We start from the raw sequence: 19687 nt of genomic DNA, 5'->3' as shown, positions 1-19687 counted from the left end.
TTTTTTTAAAAAAACGTACGATCTGCCCATCTTGGACAGGCAGATCGTGCTTGCTATAATCGCAAGCCCGCCACCCTGAGGGGCGGGCTTCCGATGGCTGCAATGCCGAACGGGCAGTGTGCACATGCGCACACCGGCCCGTTCGGCATTTGTCTCCCGAGCATCATTCAAAGCAGACAAAAGACGTGCGACCGTACAGTAGAAACAGTCGCACGTCTTCATTCACACTGGGATTCCCCGTGATTCTCGTACGAGAATCGTGCAGTGTATGGGCACCTTTTCAAAGACCAAGCCCGGCATTGATTTTACAAGTGTGTGCATGGTGCAATCTTTTAAACACAAACCATAGTAAGTGCAGCCTTTTCTCACATACAGCATGGATCCACATTCTCTCCGACCTCATGACTTCAGTATAATTTTTTTTGTATGTGGTAATTTGGTTGGAAATGAGAATTCTACTCCATTGGCATGCTTGAGGTTTTATATGCACATGTGGACATGTATTTGTCAAAGCATATACTTGGGATCCAGATGCAAGCAAACTGGCTGCACTTGGCTTTCTTTTAATCCATTAAATTTTGTTGCTTGTAGCGCAAACTCAAAGCCAAAATGTAGCACTCATAAAATTTCAAGCCATGGGGTGTAGGACAGTTAAAGAGAAAAAAAATCCCAGAATATGTCTTTCCTACAAATACTACTTTACTATAAAGGATAACTCATCTCCACCTAATGGGATTATCTACTTTCTATAATCTGTACTGTAAAGGCTCCTTGTCGCCGTGTGTGGGACTGGCATGTTTGTTCTCCTGATCAATGGTACTTGCTGCAAGGGCGCACAATATTTTCGATGCCCTATTCACACCACAATAGAGTAGAGGTGTGGGAAAACTGCAGCATGCCTGCATTTTTTTCTGCATCAGAGTTTACTTGACGCTTCATATATATTAAATTAATACAATTTCTCAAATGTTAAGTATACTGCCCTGCATTGTAAAAACACCCTTTGCTGATGACTCCAGCCTGCATGCTAAAGCAGATTGTTTTCCTAAGGGATTTGGTGCTAGAATTGTTTGCACAAAATGATGTGATTTTGTGTTTTAACCAGATTTAATATAAAAATTTAACAGATTTGACCATGTTAAATATTACAAAAGAGGCATATTAGACATATTTTGAAATTGCAATTCTACAAACAGCTATTTTTAGATAATTGCCAACTTTTTTTTATTCTTTGCATACCTTTTTTTTTTTTTTTTTTTTCCCCTCACCATTCTTAGTTGCTATTAAATCCAAACTCCCTTTACTTCCTGGAGCTCTGGGTCTGCCTCCTGGAACATGTGACAGTGCACATCTGAAGTCTCAATGCCTTTTCCCCTGAGTTTTTGCAGATGGAAGGCACTGGTGATGTAGCATTCCTAGGATGCATTTAACCAGCAAGTAGAGAAACGGTAATTGCAAGTAGGACTGATACTTGTCTACGATCGATAATGAGAATCGTTGTCAACTTAAAACGACCAATAGCAGGCTGTTTGCGGCTGTCATTCCCCAGCTAGATCTTTAGGTCTAAAAAGGCCTCAATGTCTCCATAAATAGAACTGACTAAAAAGAATACAAAGAGTAGATTCCACCTTAAGGTATGCAATTACCGAAAGGGGAGGGGCTTTTAAGAAATACTATAAACTCTCTAATTGTATAAAAATATGAATTCATTTATTACATAATTGAAAATAGATAAATAGAGTTAAAAACTAATTGGTCTATTTTGTATTCTTTTTAGTCAAATCTATTTGGGGTGTGAGATCTTGCTCTCTTTTCTCTTTATTGTTCTAACACACGCCAACTAAAACCTACTTACAACATAAATAGAACTGGTTATCTCTAATGAGCCCCCCTCCCACTATGTGATGGCAATGGGAAAAATTAAATAAAATTAAAACTACCAAACTTTTGAAGTCCCACGACCCTGCAACTGTGTGCATACTAATGGTAAAGATACATGTCGTCAGCATGTGCGCCAGAGAACAATTTTTCTCGGGCCAATATTCATGACTAACTTTAAACTAGATAGATGGAGATAGATGATAGATGGAGATAGAGAGAGAGATAGAGATGTCCATGAAGTTAAATAATGCATACAATTAAAAGAAATGTAAAGTCAGAAAAGTTTTGGCCTGAAAGTCTGCTGCAAAATGTGTTGTGGTTCCATTCATTTCAATAGCATCCTAAACACTCCTACTGCCTGCACTGGAATGCATTCCAGTGCCGTGCAGTTTTATTCTAAAATGGTTTTTATTACTCCATTTGTGTATTTGATTTTAATTAAGAGTATTTAATTTTATCTGGTTTTAATTTAAAAAAAATCAGCAACTAATTATGAAAATTGTTGGTTGCAGCCCTAGAAGAAAGTGTATCTAATAAATGTAGAATGCTTTCATATTGGCACATATAGCTGAATGCTAATGTGATTTTTGCAGGGTAAAGGTCTGCTTTAAGTTTTCTGTTGCTCCTACCCACATACAGTATTTGGCATTCATTACATGTCTGTACATGAATTGCATACCTCGTATTGCAGTTCACTAATCTTTTATGTTTTGAGTGATGCGAGATTTCACCATATGTGGATGCCCTAGATCGGTGATGGCTGGCTACTTGTACCACTCTGTCAAAGCTGAGTTGGAGAGCTGTCTATTGACGGCTGACTCCTCCCCCTCACTGCTGGCTCAAACTCCTGTGACAGTGCAAGGCTCTCTGGCCACTGCACTGCTCCCATCAGGCTGAGGGGGTGGTGCAGGAGAGCCTGGCCTCCTGTGACATGCTGGGTGTTCAGTGATCTCTTTCCTAGCACCGCTGGGCCTCCTCACAGCTTCTCCTCCCTGCTGGATGCTGTCAAAGGGGATACAGAGCCCTGCACAACGGGGAGGAGAGAAACTATGGATGCACCGCGATTTCGGCCGAAAGATTGCACTTTCAGCATTTTAACATGCTATTTTCGACTTTCGGTGGCAAAAAACTTCGATACATCCCTACTTGAAGGGTAAGTGCATGTTTATGGCCATGTCATGTTACACCCACATTTAGGGTGTAACATCAAACTTGGTAAAAGGGTCCTTTTTAATACACCATTAAAGTGTTTTACATATCTGTTCAATAAATGCAAATATCTGATGTATGAAATTCATAGCTCTCATAATACTTTTCAAAGTGTGTAGTTGGCTCTCCCAGCTTTTTATCATGTATTACAAAACAATTATGTGGTCTTGTCTAAATCAGATGGTTGCAATCTGCAGGAATCTTGAAGCCAGTCGATTTCCATCTCCTGTCTGCCATTGCTCAGTCGCCTCCCTTTTATGGGGCTGTTTTCTGAGCATCTAAAATCTGAAGTTTTGTTTGTAATTGCATTCTGTACTTTTTAAAGTAAAAAAAAAAAAGTGGGCAGTGTAGACAGTAGAGTAGGGCTACAATCAACTAATCGATAATGGGAATAGTTCAGCATATTACCTTCTATATTTACATTCAGCTGGCTGTTGCCTGCAGTATTCTTCCCCTAGCAGCTGTCATTCCCTGGCCAAAGCTATTCAAGCACCATGTGCCTGTGATACAATTGTTTGGAACAAAAAAATAGGTGGGGAAATCATTTTCAGTTTCGGGTTGACAAATTCTGCTGCGGCAGATGCATTGCAGTACTATTCATTTCAATTGCAAAAAAATTTGCATGCAGTTTTATTCTGAAGTGAACTTTGTAACACTGCATTTGTGTATTTTATTTGAAATTAAGGATGGCAAAGGAAGAAATAATCATTAGTTGCAGCCTTGGTAGACAGCCATGTATTTTGAACCAGAACAATGCATAGTGCATTCAGAAAGTATTCAGACCCCCTTCACTTTTTCAATTTCATGTTGCTGCCTGATACTTCAGTATAATTTTGTTTTCATTAATCTACACCCCCATAATGACAAAGTAAAATTTTAGAAATGTAGGAAAAACTGAAATGGCATTGGTATGCAGGTCCTTTGCAACACTTGGAATTTAGCTCAGGTGCCTCCTCGTTTCTGAGATGTTTCTACACCTTGATTGGAGTCCACCTCTGGTTAAATTGGACATGATTTGGAAAGGCACGCCTCTGTAGAAGACCTTACAGCTGATAATGCATTCTGTATCAGAGCGGAAGCCATGAGGTCAAAGGAACTGCAAAGAGCTCAGACAGGATTATTGCAAGACAAAGATCTGGGGAAGGCTACAAAGTCTACTGCGCTGAATGTTCCCAAGGGCATAGTGGCCTCCATAATTCTCCTCCAATAAAAGATGTTTGACACAACCAGGAGCTCCAGAGTTCCTGTGTGGAGATGGGACAAAGTTCCAGAATGACAACTATCACTGCAGCCCTCTACTGATCTGGCCTTTATGGCAGAGTGGCTAGATGGAAGCCTCTCCTCAGTGCAAAACACATGAGAACCTGCTTGGGAGTTTGCAGAAAAGCACCTGAAGGATGAAACCAAGATTTACCCATTTGGCCTCAATTCTAAATGTTATGTCTGGAGGAAACCAGGCACCGCTCATGCCTAATACCATCCCAACAGTAAAGCATGGTGGTGGCAGCATCATGCTGTGGGGATGTTTTTTAGCAGCAAGCACTGGGACTGGTCAGTGTTGAGATAAAGCTCAATGGAGCAAAGTACAGAGATCCTCAATAAGAACATGTTCGGCAGCACTCAGGACCTCAGGCTATGCCAAAGGTTCACCTTCCAACATAACAAGGATCCTAAGCACACAGTCGAGACGGCACAGGAGTGGCTTAGCGACAACTCGAAGCCAGAGCCATGACTTGAATCGTATTGAACATCCATCCTGACTGAGCTTGAGGATTTGCAAAGAATGGCAGAATCTCCCAATACAGGTGTGCAAAGCTTGTGAAGTCATACCCAAAAAGACTCTTGGCTGTAATTGCTACCATCGGTGCTTTAACAAAGGAACTGAGTAAAGGGTCTGAATACTTAGGCCAATGTGATACCTGAGGTTTTTTTTTAAAGAAATTCACAGAACTTTCTAAATTCTGTTTTCACTTTGTCATTATGGTGTACTAAGTGTAGACTAATGAGAAAAAAATAAACATGTAAACTGTAGTATCAGGCTGCATCATAACAAAACAAAGTGAAGGGTCAGAATACTTTCTAAATTTGCTAGTCACAAGAAACCCGTTTAATGCATGTGGATTTCCATTCAAGCAGCAGGTCTGCTCAAAATTGAAGATTAACTTTACCCATATCTTCAAAACGACAAATGCACCTTTTAGAAATGTTTAATGACAATCTACAGATTCTTGAGCATTGCTAGCTTTTAATTAACATTTTTGCATACCTTATTTTTTCTTCCTCAGACAATGGCCATTTTAACTAAGGACAGGTTACTAGATCACACTTTGCTTCTGGAACTCTGGCACATGTGACTAGGGCATGTGACCATGCACATCTCAGGGGAGGAAAATGCCTTTCCCTGGGTTCGCATGAGATTTCCCAGTAATGCTCTGCTGATGTAAGCTTCCCAGGATGCACAGCTTGTGCACAATTACATTTGTGCCAAAGTGCACCATAAAGTAGAAAAATTGTAACTAAAATAAAAATGTTTGTTTAGCTAATGAATAAGATTTCATATTGGCATTCGGAGCCGTATGCTGATGTAATTTTTAGTCAAAGGGGGTAAAGGTTCCACTTTAAGGGCTTTTGAATGACCTAAGTTGACTCGGTGAGGAAGTTTAAACTAAATTCTTGTGTATAGCCAGCTAAACTTCTACCTTTCCTGCAACTATTACTGCAAATTAGTGTTGGATGCAAAAACTAAAATTATCCTTTTTTACTGTTTTTCAGGCCTCAGGTGTGACTGTATCTGACTGTGTCCTTACAATATTCAATTCTATGAAGCTTCACAAAAGTTTAGAAGATAAAAGTAAGCGCATTAAGGCAGTTCTATTTTGCTTAAGTCCTGACAAGAAAACTATCATCCCAGAAGAAGGCAAGGAGATCTTGGTTGGAGATGTTTGTGAGACTGGTGACCCATACAAACGCTTTGTGGAAATGCTGCCAACCGATGACTGCCGTTATGCTCTTTATGACTGTACCTATGAAACCAAGGAGAGCAAGAAAGAGGAGCTAGTCTTCATTTTCTGGTGAGATCATGTAGCAAAAGTTTTGCTTTTTGTGCTACTAATACATGTTTTGCCACTTTCCTTAAGTTGAAGATTCATTTGTGTGGCCAGAAGACCGCGTATACTAATTTTTTTTTAAATTACATAACGGACTAGTTTGGCTTTCCTTTATACAACAAGCAGATCCTTCATATTGTAACAGACATATAGGCCTCATTCACACTGCCGCATGTATTGTACCATATGCAAATAAATGGCTCCATACACATAGCTGTGTATGGAGCTGTATATTTGCGTAGTGTAAAAATGCACAAAAAACAGAATGGAACCTAGATGCGTCTGGGCAGTGTATTTACGTGCATACAGTTCATTAAAATGTCTATTACGGATGATCCATTCTGGGATTGCATATATGCATGTACATATGCGCATGTACTCGTATATAAGCAATATACCATTTTGCTTTTGCACTGTGAATGAGGTCCTTAGGGTTACTTTGTTTAGTGTCTAACATTGGTCATTACAAAGGGTACCGCTTTCTTGGTGTTGTATATACTAGCTATACATAGCGTGTGTTTTTGTTTTAATATTGATCTGTGCTCTCCATGAGGCCCTATAGTAAATGCATATGCACAATTCTGTAATCTTTAAAAGACTTTTGCATAGAATGTGATTTCAATACATGGTTTATGTGCATTCCAGAGGACCTTGGAATGAATTTGGCTGTAAACCTGGATAGCTGGTAACTTCTCGCTTAACACTAGGAGTGCTGTCAATGATTGGCTGCGATTTTAGGAATTTGGGAAACTTCACTTCAGATGTCCAAACTGGCATCTATGTGGTCATAGGAAGCAGTCTTTCCGGCAGGATTCAAACTAAAGAGTTCCCAATGCTAGTTTTACTGTTACAACTAATTTACCATAATTGACTAGTTGAGTTGCCCACAAAGTCCTATACTTGCCTCATTATTTTTTCCCCACAAATGCACATGCTCCATCTCCAGTGTTCAACTTGCATCAACGCTTATTCTGTCTGAGATGTAAACAGAAAAGTGCTACAGTATAGTTGCCATGTGCCTGACATTTTCTCCCTTAAATCTGTTTGGTAGCAAAGCTTTTCTCCCAGCATTTGTTTGGCCAAAAGGCCTCTAGTGGCTCAGTATAATACCCTGCCTCTAAGGTTGGACACAAGTCTCCTAATCTCCTAGTGGATATACCTCTGGGTCCTTAGGAGCCAGAATGTTTCTCTCCAGCTCTGCTGTTGAATTAGCGCTAAGCCTGACTAACACTATAGGATCGCCTATCAACTGCTGTTGGACAGACTAGCATGGCAGTCAGTTGCATTCCAGGGTAAGATACTGCTTCATCCTATTCCTCCCTCTTCCCCTTTCTACAGCTAGGACTCTGGTTAGGAGTTTGTATTCAAATCTAATGCAGGTGGTCTGTTAAAACTGATTACCCCTTTTTAGTTTATATTTTAATACAAGACTGTTCTTGGTTCTGGCAGCATGTCCGCACTTGAAAGGGGATGGAGGTTGCAGAGCGCACAAACTAAAATTCTCAAGGTCTGAAGTTTGATTGTGGTAAAGCTACTTTCTTAGGTTCCCACCTTGAGTCTTTCAGGCATGGCAGTGGCTAATTTTGATCGTCGTAGTGGAGGGTTTACTGCCCAAGTTGTCTTAAGGTGATGGGCCAAGCATTGGACATTTGTCTTGGCCAGGGCCCCTGAATGACAAATAGGGGGGGGGGGGATTTAAGTGTCTATTATGCTAGCAGACTCCGTACTGGAATACTGGAAACTAGAGCCACACTGGAGTCTCGTGAGTAGAGGAGGAAAACCTAATTTAAACTGGGGGTGAAGTGCTGAAAAATCCTTGGAGTGCATGGAGGAAAGTACCCGAAGCCATATGTAATTTTGTTCAGACTTGTATAAATAAAAATCCAGTACAGTTCAGGAGTTGTATTCCCCTTCCACAGAACTCAATTTGATGAGGAAATGTCATCTGGGTGTAGTCTGAGCATAGTGTGATGCCTAGCTTTGTGTAAGCCATGCCTCCTTGCTGAATCTTTAAAGGAGAGTTGAGCTGGAGTATGACTTACACAATAAATGTTTGGGTTTTTTTGGTTTTTTTTGTGTATCTAGTTTCTTGGTGACACTAAAACCCCCAAGTCTCCAGATATCATGATTGCTTCCAACCCAAGCTATCCAGTTGGAAAGGTAGAATGTTTTAACCAGATGCAGGGTAAACTAAGCCGTTTTAGTTCCACTATGGCTATCCTGCATCTGTCAAACCTACAGCAGTCTTGCTTATCGGTTTCCAGGGCTGAATAGGCACAAGTGTAAATCCACTGCAGACTGTAATGGGCTGACCATGCTTGACCTATGCACCATGTGGGTATCCAGCCTGTTCTGTACAACATATTAGCACTTCTGCAGTACTGCACACCTTGTTCTGGAAATGGAGGCAAGCAAAGCTGGCATGCTGCAGATCGAAACTGCTGAATTGGGCTAGTGTGTGTTTGGTGAAAAGGCAGGGTTGACTTTTAAAGGGGAACTGAAATGATCTAACAGTTCTTGCTAATTTACCTCACTACCTGGCTAACTGCTTATATGGCTACAACTACTTGCCATATGGACACTGGATGTGGTGTACAGCAGTCAGCTGAAACGTTTAGATTTGCAAATGGCTTCCTTCTAATAACTCAGCAGTGTTTTTGCCACTTTAATATGTTGCAAAATCTAGACATGGAAGTGCTTATCAGACTGAATTGAGGGCCCAGTCATGCCATAGTCAGTGCATTCTTGTGCGGTTTGAGCCTGAAATGCACTGGATCGCATAGGTCGGGCTGCGTTCTGGGGCAGGAGGGGGTGTGGCAGTGCTATTCATGTCAATGGCACTGCAGGCATGCCCCTCGCCCACACCAGAATGTAAGTTAAAGGAATGCCCTCCGTTCCAGTGCAATCGGAAGTTTTGTTTTTCCAGTCTTGCTGCACTGGAAAGAGGGCATTCCTGTACTTCACATTCCGGTGCGGGCAATCGCACTGCGAGCGGGGCACCACCATGCCCCCTCCTGCCCCTGAACGCGGCCTGGCTCGGTTTCTGCGATCTAGTGCGTTTCCGGCTCACAAATTGTGCCAGAACGCACTGGATATGGTGTGACTGGGCCCTCATTCTTCGACCTGTTGCAATGCTTTAATGACTCCAAAGCAAAAATATAAAACATGCACATTTTTTCTTTTATGAATATTTGTGCATTTATTATTATTTTTTTATGGTGGACTCTACCTAGGCGATTGCGCTGGAGAGCTGTTTTCGTGCTGTTGTCGCACTTTTTTGTTTGCGCGATTTTGCGTTGAAAATTGTGACAGCCGCCCAAAAATAGCTCCTGCACCTTTTTGCACGATAGGCGATTTTGGTCGCGCGACACAACGCAAAGGTGTGAACAGGCCCCAACGGGAATCTGTGTTTTGCGCAATATCGCGTGGATAAATCGCCGAGGTGTTAACCTAGCCTGAAGGAACAGTTCATTTTTCACACTCACAAATTGCACATTTTATCATCGTTCACCAAAAAGGAAACAACACAATGACAATGAACAATACTGGCGTGTCCTCAATCGTCTTTCAGGCTCCATTCATGTGGGCGACCTAGGAAAAAGATGTTTCTATTTCGTTCATTGAAGGACATGGCCCTGGATCTTAGTTCACAACTGTGTGACCTCAAGGCAAAGAAAAGGATTTTGCAGTGAGTCAGTTACAAAAATAAATCAGATTTTTACTTTCATCTAAGAATTAAAAAAAATTAAGCGCAAAAGTTGGAAAAAGTAGAACGGACATAAACATTTCTCAGCCATGTAATGTAAACTGAAGCCTTAAGTTAGAACTTGTGTTGTTTATTGAAAATGATAACATTGATTTTATTTTTTGGTTTGCAATCAGTTAAATGTTGTTTTAATACAGTCCTCTTTTATCCAAATCCTTATGTAGCCTGTATTCTGAATGCTGCTTCTTAAAGAGGAATGCGAGCAATAACAATCCTAACCTCAAAATTGTAAGTCTGAGCTGAACTGGAAAGGCATTAGCTGCGTCTCAGTGTTGCCTTTCTACAAAAGAATGGCTCCGGAGGAATAGAGGAAACATGTCAGCAGAGGCAGCAGGCTCCTTGGCCGATTGTGGGAATGGGAAATAAGACTGCATTCTTTGGAGTCAGCAGTAACAACTTAAGCTGCGCTTGGTGTCTACCCAAAGGAAATTCCATCTTCACATACAAAGAACTAGACTGGAACAGTTCATTCTGATTAGCCGTCCACATCACACCATCAGCACCCTGGAATGAGCAAGACTTTTCACCTTACGGTAACTTAGGCTTCTGTGTGCCTGCAGTGAGATTCCGAAAGCACATGACAAAGTCATTGCCCAGCACTTTCAGAAAGAGCAGATTACATGTTACTTAAAGGAGAAGTATGAGGTGAGTTAAAATCACTCATCCTCAAAGATCGAGCAGGCGTGTGACAATGAGACTGTCGCAGGTCGGCTCAATAGATCGGGAAGTGAGCGAACACATACCGTCGCTCGCTCACTTCTTGATCCTGTCCCTGCAGAGAGTGGTGACTGTCACTCATTGCTAGCAGACTCCGTACTGGAATACTGGAAACTAGAGCCACACTGGAGTCTCGTGAGTAGAGGAGGAAAACCTAATTTAAACTGGGGGTGAAGTGCTGAAAAATCCTTGGAGTGCATGGAGGAAAGTACCCGAAGCCATATGTAATTTTGTTCAGACTTGTATAAATAAAAATCCAGTACAGTTCAGGAGTTGTATTCCCCTTCCACAGAACTCAATTTGATGAGGAAATGTCATCTGGGTGTAGTCTGAGCATAGTGTGATGCCTAGCTTTGTGTAAGCCATGCCTCCTTGCTGAATCTTTAAAGGAGAGTTGAGCTGGAGTATGACTTACACAATAAATGTTTGGGTTTTTTTGGTTTTTTTTGTGTATCTAGTTTCTTGGTGACACTAAAACCCCCAAGTCTCCAGATATCATGATTGCTTCCAACCCAAGCTATCCAGTTGGAAAGGTAGAATGTTTTAACCAGATGCAGGGTAAACTAAGCCGTTTTAGTTCCACTATGGCTATCCTGCATCTGTCAAACCTACAGCAGTCTTGCTTATCGGTTTCCAGGGCTGAATAGGCACAAGTGTAAATCCACTGCAGACTGTAATGGGCTGACCATGCTTGACCTATGCACCATGTGGGTATCCAGCCTGTTCTGTACAACATATTAGCACTTCTGCAGTACTGCACACCTTGTTCTGGAAATGGAGGCAATCAAAGCTGGCATGCTGCAGATCGAAACTGCTGAATTGGGCTAGTGTGTGTTTGGTGAAAAGGCAGGGTTGACTTTTAAAGGGGAACTGAAATGATCTAACAGTTCTTGCTAATTTACCTCACTACCTGGCTAACTGCTTATATGGCTACAACTACTTGCCATATGGACACTGGATGTGGTGTACAGCAGTCAGCTGAAACGTTTAGATTTGCAAATGGCTTCCTTCTAATAACTCAGCAGTGTTTTTGCCACTTTAATATGTTGCAAAATCTAGACATGGAAGTGCTTATCAGACTGAATTGAGGGCCCAGTCATGCCATAGTCAGTGCATTCTTGTGCGGTTTGAGCCTGAAATGCACTGGATCGCATAGGTCGGGCTGCGTTCTGGGGCAGGAGGGGGTGTGGCAGTGCTATTCATGTCAATGGCACTGCAGGCATGCCCCTCGCCCACACCAGAATGTAAGTTAAAGGAATGCCCTCCGTTCCAGTGCAATCGGAAGTTTTGTTTTTCCAGTCTTGCTGCACTGGAAAGAGGGCATTCCTGTACTTCACATTCCGGTGCGGGCAATCGCACTGCAGGGGGGGGGGGGGGTGGGCAGACCCTGGAATGCAGCCCAGCCTGATCTATGCAATCCAGTGTGTTTTGTGCTCGCGCCGCTCCAGAATGCACTGGATATGGTGACAAGGCCCTGAGTCATCAAAGGGTAACTTGTGTGCCTCCCCCCCAGTTGATCCGTTTTAGTCAAAACTATTTGTCATATTTTTCACAGGGCTCCTGAGTGTTCTCCACTGAAAAGCAAAATGATATACGCCAGTTCTAAAGATGCAATCAAGAAGAAATTAACAGGTAAATGCCATATTCTGTAATTTCTTGTGGTGACTCTTGGCATAACCATTTAATAATGCCTTTAATCATATTATTTTTTTTCTCTAGGAATCAAACATGAATGGCAGGCAAACTGCTTTGCTGAAATAAAGGATCGTAGTTGCCTTGCTGACAGACTTGGAGGTAGCAACGTCAGTATAATCTCTGTGGAAGGATTTGCTGTGTGAAGACCTCATTGCCTCCTCTCCCAGTGTCTGTGCCACTTCGTAAAGGGGCTTCCATGTAACCATATTCCCTGACAGTGTCTCCTGTTCCCAGTCCCTGAAAGCCTTCTTGAAGAGGGAATCGTTCATTCTACAGGCAGCCTTCTAGAAGCCATTCACTTGCATACATCCACAGTATATTGTGTTTTTGAAGTTATTTAATTTTGATTTACAGAGGTAGCCTTTTCTTTCTAACCACATAATTTTGTCCCTTTTTTATTCTGTGCTTGTCGAGTTATTTGCCAAATGCAGCCTGGCGTCTAATCTACTCTCCCACATTCCTGTATTTACAAGACAATTTGGCTATATCAACCTAGATGACCAAAAGTGATATTTGGGATCAAACGGCACATTGCTTGTGGCTGGCTATCCTATTTTCACATTTATGTAGAAACGGCTTCATTGTGCTTTTGTTAACTGAGTGCACCTGAATATTCCACTTGGGTTTGTTTTTTTTCTACATGCCTTATCTGGCATCTTTGGGGTAATTAGTATGTTCATTGAATAATGTAATTTAAGACCTTTTTTTTTTTTTTTTGTATTAACTTGTAAAACATAGCACAGCTTTTTGCCCCTGCCCAAGCATTCCACATTTCATTTTTAAAATAGATGGTCACATTCAGTATATGTTGCCAATTTCCCTCAATGCTGTGACCCTATTCTGGCTGTGTGCGTTTTTGGGGTCTTATGGATTGGTTGTAGAAATTCAGATGACTGAAGCCTTTCTTTTCGCCTCTACATTCCCTTCCCTTCAAAATCACATGTTCATTGCAGTCTCAACTTCCTTTTGTTTTGCGTTACTAATATGGAAGTCATACTGGCAGATCAGCATTAATAAAACAACAAAAGTATAAGTGTTGTGTGGTCACTTAATAATTCTGTATTTTTCATGTTTTATGTCAGTGTAAAAATGGGTGGCTCAAGTTTTGTTTTTTTAACCGGTCAGGCTTTAAGCTGTCCCCATTGGTCACCAGGTCAGGCAATGAAGGAGAAATATCCAGTAGTGACAAAGGCTTTTACTGCTGAAAAGGGGGTCTAACCTTTCTCTGCTCCGGCAAGAAATTTGTATTGGAGTGGTTTCCCTACATTACTTGTCCCAGTAATGGAAGCAAAGTTGAGATCTCCTCAGCAGGGGCATGGCAGGAAAAACACAACTTTATGGTTTTGTATCTTAACACTGCAGTTGTACTTCAAAGCCCAAATCTAGCCAATGGTTGTTTTTGGCTTGACATTCCTCCAAGTCAAGTTATGCATTGGATGGATTTAAGCAGATCTGGTCAAAACAGCAAAAACGCACACCTGTAAAAGTTGACTATACTTGCCTTTCTGCTGACAATGTCAACTGCCTTTTCACTGTACCTGGATTCTGCAAGTGTTCTGCATTTCCAGCTGTGTGAAATATCTGCTCTGCATGCAGTGGCTCCTAGCTCAGGCTTGTCACTACAGGGCTTATGAACTGGCAGGGGAAACTGGTATTTGACTTATCTGACTGACACCTGCAGCAGTTATACATGGTGACATTTGAAGACTTGGGGTAGTTTAATGTAATTTTTGCTGTTTTGATAGTCTGGTGCTGCATGTCAGCTCATTCACTCACAATGTTTAGTATTCCCCATCCATGTTTAACGGCACAGGGAAGTTGCTCAGCTGTCCCTATACCCGGAACATGCTGTAATACATTGCAGTAGCGGCAAATACTACATACGTTACACAAGTGTGCTGTGGCTTGTTCTAACTATACATTATTGCAGTGACTACAGGATCATTTACTCTAGTTTTCTTTACCACTGGCAGAAAATAAGGCAAAACCCTACATTTTGCCACCAGAACAGGAATAGAGGGGCTCTTCCAATGACAGAGGGTATTCCTCACTTTAGAGCTACTTTCTCACTTCCTGTTGTGTTCGTAGTGAGATTTTCTGTCTCACTAGGAACACAAATTGCAAGGGTTTTTTATTATCTAATCTAGCCAGTTTTGACCTACATAATTTTAGCAGACAGTAAGTGCCCAATAAACAGATCCTTAACCCCTTCATGACCCCCCCCCTTGTTTTGCACCCATGTTATATTCCACATTTTAGGCCTGAAAATTACTTAAACCCCAAACATATATTTTCTGAAAGCCAAGACCCTATAGAATCAAATGGTGGCAAATTATCTTGCATGATATTAATGCAACTCTATCAAACCCCAAAATGTAGTGAAATGCACTTAATGCCCATTTTTCTTTTAAAATGAAATATAAAAGATGAGGTTACAACCAGTAATTGGATACCCAACATGCCCAGGTTAAAAATATGTGTGCGTCTGTGAAACCAACAGAATTCAGTACTCCAAAAAGTCCATAGACAACGCTTTAAAACCCTCACAGGTAATCAGTTCAGAGATGCCCTAGAATTGCTCACTCTGGCGTGTGTAGCACGTTCATTGTTTTTCAGACATAGGCGCGCCCAACGCGTGTTTACGGGCAACTTAAAACATATTTTTTACTTTTTAAACTTATTTTTACTTTTAATTGCTATCACAGGGGGCTTACAAGCGTGTCACCTTTACATTCTAAAGAAGCTATTGAAGTGCAGATCACGCTTCAATATCTTATAGCTGGGCTTCAGGAAACGAGCACTGGCGGCTATGGGACCGGAAGTGATGCAATCTGCATCGGTCTCATAGAACAGGGAGGGGATTGACGAGCGGAGGTTCGCCCATCCTCCCCAGCTTCCCGCCGACACCAAAGAAGCTGGTCCTGGGCCAGTAGGAGGGGCAACTGAGCCCAGGAAACAGGGCAGGAGTGGGGACCCCTGTTCACCGGCCTGTAGAATGGATTTGGTGGCAGCTGAGCCGCCACACTTACTATAAAGCCAACAGTCGGCTTTACAAGTTTTAAACAGTCCTGGTGGCAAAAGCTGCCTGGAGTCTGTTTTAAACAGTCCCGATGCCAGTGACCATACACTGTACATCCCTCATGAAGGGGTTAAATTGGCATAAGGATTTGTTCACACAAGGTTCAGCTTGTATAAGAGTAGTGTAGCAGCGAGCCACTTTTACAGCTTTTTTTAAAAAATAAATTTCTTAGTAAGCCTGACTCCAAAAAAAAAAAAAACTGGTCACCGCATTTTAACTTTCTGGGACTTTTGTTTGAGAAGATACGGTGGTTGAACATGGCACTATTAGTATTTGACAGTTATATAATGTATACTAAATTTTAATGTGTATGCTTTAGTGCCAAATGGTCCAATACTTGCCCCGATACCAGAACTTCTGGTAAGAGATTCCCTCTGATGGCAGTGCCACGAAGGAGCATGGAACTGCCTTCCTAGCCAATCAGAAAGCTGGGCTGCACGTCATGACCCAGTTTCCTGATTGGCTAGGAAGCTGGCTTCCTGCTGCCTAGTGACCCTGCAATGCAGCCGGGAGGCGGGTCATGACATGCTGTCAGGCCTCCTGATACCGGAAAACAAATATTGGCACTTGATACCCAAAAAACTATTGGTGCAACCCTACTTGTAACACATCGTATTGTGTGATAATGCTGTGTATTAGAAGTTGTCACCCAGGGTTCTCACCCATACAAGTTGAGGGACTCCAGGATGCTTATTTCATTCTGAGGAAACAGTATTTGCAGTTTTTTTTTTTTGAGGGGGGCGGGGATTAGTAGGTCTTGGATTGGGCTTTGTGGCATAATCGGTGGGATAAAGCCTCCAGCCCTGGGTCCACATCTTACCAGCATCCAGAGTGATGGTTGCTAACTATGATGCAGGGCTCCACCCAGGGAACATGGGAGGTCTCTGCCTAGGAGACAGATGGTGGGCCAGTGCAGGTCAGCATGCTGTGTGTGAATGTAGGACACAGACAAGGAGCTGAGGCAGCGGCTAGTTTAAGCATGGAGACAATGTTGTGGTTCTCCAAAAAAAGTTTAAGGAAAAATGAGTGATTTTCACAACCTTATAGTTCATGTGACAATGAAACTCACATTGGCTCTATAGATCGGGAAGTGAGCAAACAGTCACTCGCTCACTTTCCGATCATCTCCGTATGGATTCTCCCCGCTCAGATTCCCCAGTGCTGACTGGAGGAACAGATGGGGTGAGGCATGCACAGCTGTCTCTGCCTTTAGATTCGTCCCGGCTGTGGTGCCCTCAGCCGATATAGCGAGCTTTGGGTTGTGGGAGGATGCTAGTATATGTCCTCCTGTGACCCTTTAAGAGAACTATGGGATAAAAAGGTTATCCCATAGTTTTCTCTTAACCCCTGCGAGGGCTACTGCATTATGATTTGAGTGGCTAGGTCCTTTTAAGCTAGTTCTCACACCTTGGTACAGACTCATTTGGCTGACACCAAGAACTAGGTTGTCCCTGGTTTAGTGGCTCAGTCATTTCTGCCAATATTCTGGTAGATGCTCCTGACAGATGCCCATTGGCAGACTGGGGGGGGGGTCCCCAGGCACCTGGCACCTTGTTGGTAAAAGGGACTTGGACATTGACTATCAATAGTCTGTAATGGCAAGTGATTTGGCTGTCCCTGCAAAGCTTGACACCCTGACTTGGAGTGTCATCCGATCCAGATTCAATCGGACAAAGCCACAGCAGTGGTCATGATTCATCAGGTAGGAACCTGAAGCCTTGCTATGGCTCCTGTCCTGGGCAGAACTTCACATTCAAGCTTTGTCCAGGTTTAAACAAATTGTGTGCAAACTTCCTCAGAGGGGGCTGGGGAGGCGTTGTTGAACCTGTCCCCCCCCCCCCCCCTTAAAAATTATTGGGTAAAATAAAAATGGCAGCTCATGTTGCGGTAGTTGCTCAATCTATGGCACTGTACTCTGCTGACTCACTGCAGCATTCAGTACACATCCACCACCAGAGGAAGATGACTTATGTCATGCCACCAAATTGAAGACTCCCTGGAAAAAAGGTCTGTATACAGCTCTTTAAATGAACAGTGGAAGGGGATGCTTTGACTTGGAGCCCTGTAACATCCACTTTCATTAGTTTATGCAAACATATAGCCATCGTGTGTCAAGCTTGGGGCAAGAATGAATAAGTCAGTTTGCTATCTAAACTGCTCAAAAAAATATTAAAGGAACACTTTGAAAACATCAGATCTCAATGGGGTAAAATATCATGCTGCATATCTACTGTATACTGGACTGTTAGGAACGAAAGGATGTCACATTGTTGGAAATGAAAAATTATCAACCTACAGAGGGCTGAATTCAAAGATGCCCCAATTGCTGAAATTTCATTGCAGCAACTCAAAATGATACTCATTAGTTTGTATGGCCCCATGTGCTTGCATGGATGCCTGACAAGGTCGGGGGCATGCTCCTAATGAGATGACGGATGGTGTCCTGGGTTATTTCCTGCCAGAACTGGACCAGGGCATCACTGAGCTCCTGAACAGACTGAGGTGCAACCTGGTGGTGTCGGATGGACCGAGACAAGGTCCCAGCGGTGTTCTATTGGATTCAGGTCAGGTAAGTGTGGGGGCCATTCAATGGTATCAATTCCTTCATCCTCAAGGTACTGGCTGCTTACTCTCCACATAAGGCTGGGGTTGTTGTGCACCAGGAGGAACCTTGGACCCTCTGCACCAGCATAGGGTCTGCCTTTCAAATCTGTCACAGTTGCTCAGGGTGGACCTGCTCTCGTCTGTGAAAAGCACAGGGTGCCACTGGCGGACCTGCCAATTCTGGTGTTCAATGGCAAATGCCAATCGACCTCCATGGTGTCGGGCAGTGAGCAAAGGGCCCACTAGAGGATGTCGGGCGCTCAAGCGACCCTCATGCAGTCTGTTTCTGAATGGTCAGAGATATTCAAACCAGTGGCCTGCTGGAGGTCATTTTGTAGGGCTCTGGCAGTGCTCATCCTGTTCCTCCTTCCACAAAGGAGCAGATACCGGTCCTGCTGATGGGTTAAGGATCTTCTACAGCCCTGTCCAGCTCTCCTGTGTAACTGCCTGTGTCCTGATATTTCCTCCATGCTCTTGAGACTGCTGGGAGGCACAGCAAACCTGGCAATGGCACGTATTGATGTGCCATCCTGGAGGAGTTGACATGACTGCAACCTCTATAGGGTCCAGGTATCGCCTCATGCTACCTGTAGTGACACTGACTCTAGCCAAATGCAAAACTAGTGAAAAACAGTCAGAAAAGGCCTCCACGTGTAAAACCATTCCTGTTTTGGAGGTTGTCTCATTGTTGCCCATCTAGTGCACCTGTTGTTAATTTAATTAACACCAAAGTAGCTGAAACTGATGAACAACCCCCTCTGCTACTTAACTGACCTGATCAATATCCCAGGAGTTTAATTGACTTGATCCTATACTCTGATTAAAAAGTGTTCCTTTAATTTTTTTGAGCAGTGTATATATTATCACATTGAACCTTTGTGAGTACTACCACACAGATTAGTTCATAGTCATCATCATGTGTCGGGCTAAGATGTGAGAATACCTCCTATAGGTCAATCTACTCAGTGTTCATAATTACTTGCTATCAGCTAAACAACCTGACTGTCTCGGGTCCTCCCCTTTCATTAACTAGGTTTCAGTTCTTTCAGTCAAGGAGGCTCAGCAACACTTGTGGCTGTTACTTAGGGCAGTCTGCATGAAATTAACAAGATCACTTATGTTGCACAAGGAGAGCAGTAGTGACTGATCTTTATTACAGGAAAATCCTGTACAGAGACACATTGTCACACTGGAATAATGCACAGATCTGGAACAATTACACAAAACACACTAAGATTCAAGTAAAACTACACATGCTTCTTGTATCTAGAGACCAATGATTAACTTATTTGAAGTCAACGGAGGTTAAAATTGCCAGTAAACGGACCTCCGTTGGCTTACGTTTTAGGTACAATTTTGGTGTGAATGGGCCCTCAATATACTCCATCAGACTGATTATCGTCCTTTATTTTTAGCTAATAATTATCCCTGCCAAGGCCTTGATATCAACACTAGTATCAACTTTCCCTCTACCACCCCCACCAACATTACACAGCTCACATCTGTCATCATAAACGAAAATTTTATATGACGATGCCCCTCAAAGCTCACCGCTAAAGTGCATTCTTATTTTACCTGACTTGCCACCTATTTGCCCTTGCATGGAATTGTTTACAAAATATATATATA

At 42.6% G+C, this 19687-nt stretch overlaps 1 protein-coding gene across 1 annotated transcript; it reads left to right on the top strand.

The window, feature by feature from the left end:
• Positions 1-5895: 5895 nt before the first annotated feature.
• Positions 5896-12942, top strand: CFL1 (cofilin 1). The gene is made up of 3 exons (XM_018552860.1): positions 5896-6161; positions 12236-12312; positions 12400-12942. Exons 1-3 carry the CDS (start codon positions 5911-5913, stop codon positions 12516-12518), a joined length of 447 nt encoding a protein of 148 aa, XP_018408362.1. The 5' UTR covers positions 5896-5910; the 3' UTR covers positions 12519-12942.
• The last annotated feature ends 6745 nt before the right edge of the window (positions 12943-19687 follow it).

Source organism: Nanorana parkeri, unplaced genomic scaffold (genome assembly GCF_000935625.1).
Source record: "Nanorana parkeri isolate BGI_ZX_2015 unplaced genomic scaffold, ASM93562v1 scaffold99, whole genome shotgun sequence".
NCBI lineage: Eukaryota > Metazoa > Chordata > Amphibia > Anura > Dicroglossidae > Nanorana > Nanorana parkeri.
Note: the sequence above shows the minus strand (reverse complement) of the source record. Positions and strands in the feature narration are given on the sequence as shown.

Excerpts from the sequence above, each read along its gene's own strand:
- CFL1 (XM_018552860.1), top strand. The coding sequence starts at position 5,911 with ATGAAGCTTCACAAAAGTTTAGAAGATAAAAGTAAGCGCATTAAGGCA. Across the intron at positions 6,162-12,235 it reads GAGCTAGTCTTCATTTTCTG|GGCTCCTGAGTGTTCTCCAC; the intron begins GTGAGATCATGT and ends TATTTTTCACAG. Across the intron at positions 12,313-12,399 it reads AATCAAGAAGAAATTAACAG|GAATCAAACATGAATGGCAG; the intron begins GTAAATGCCATA and ends TTTTTTCTCTAG.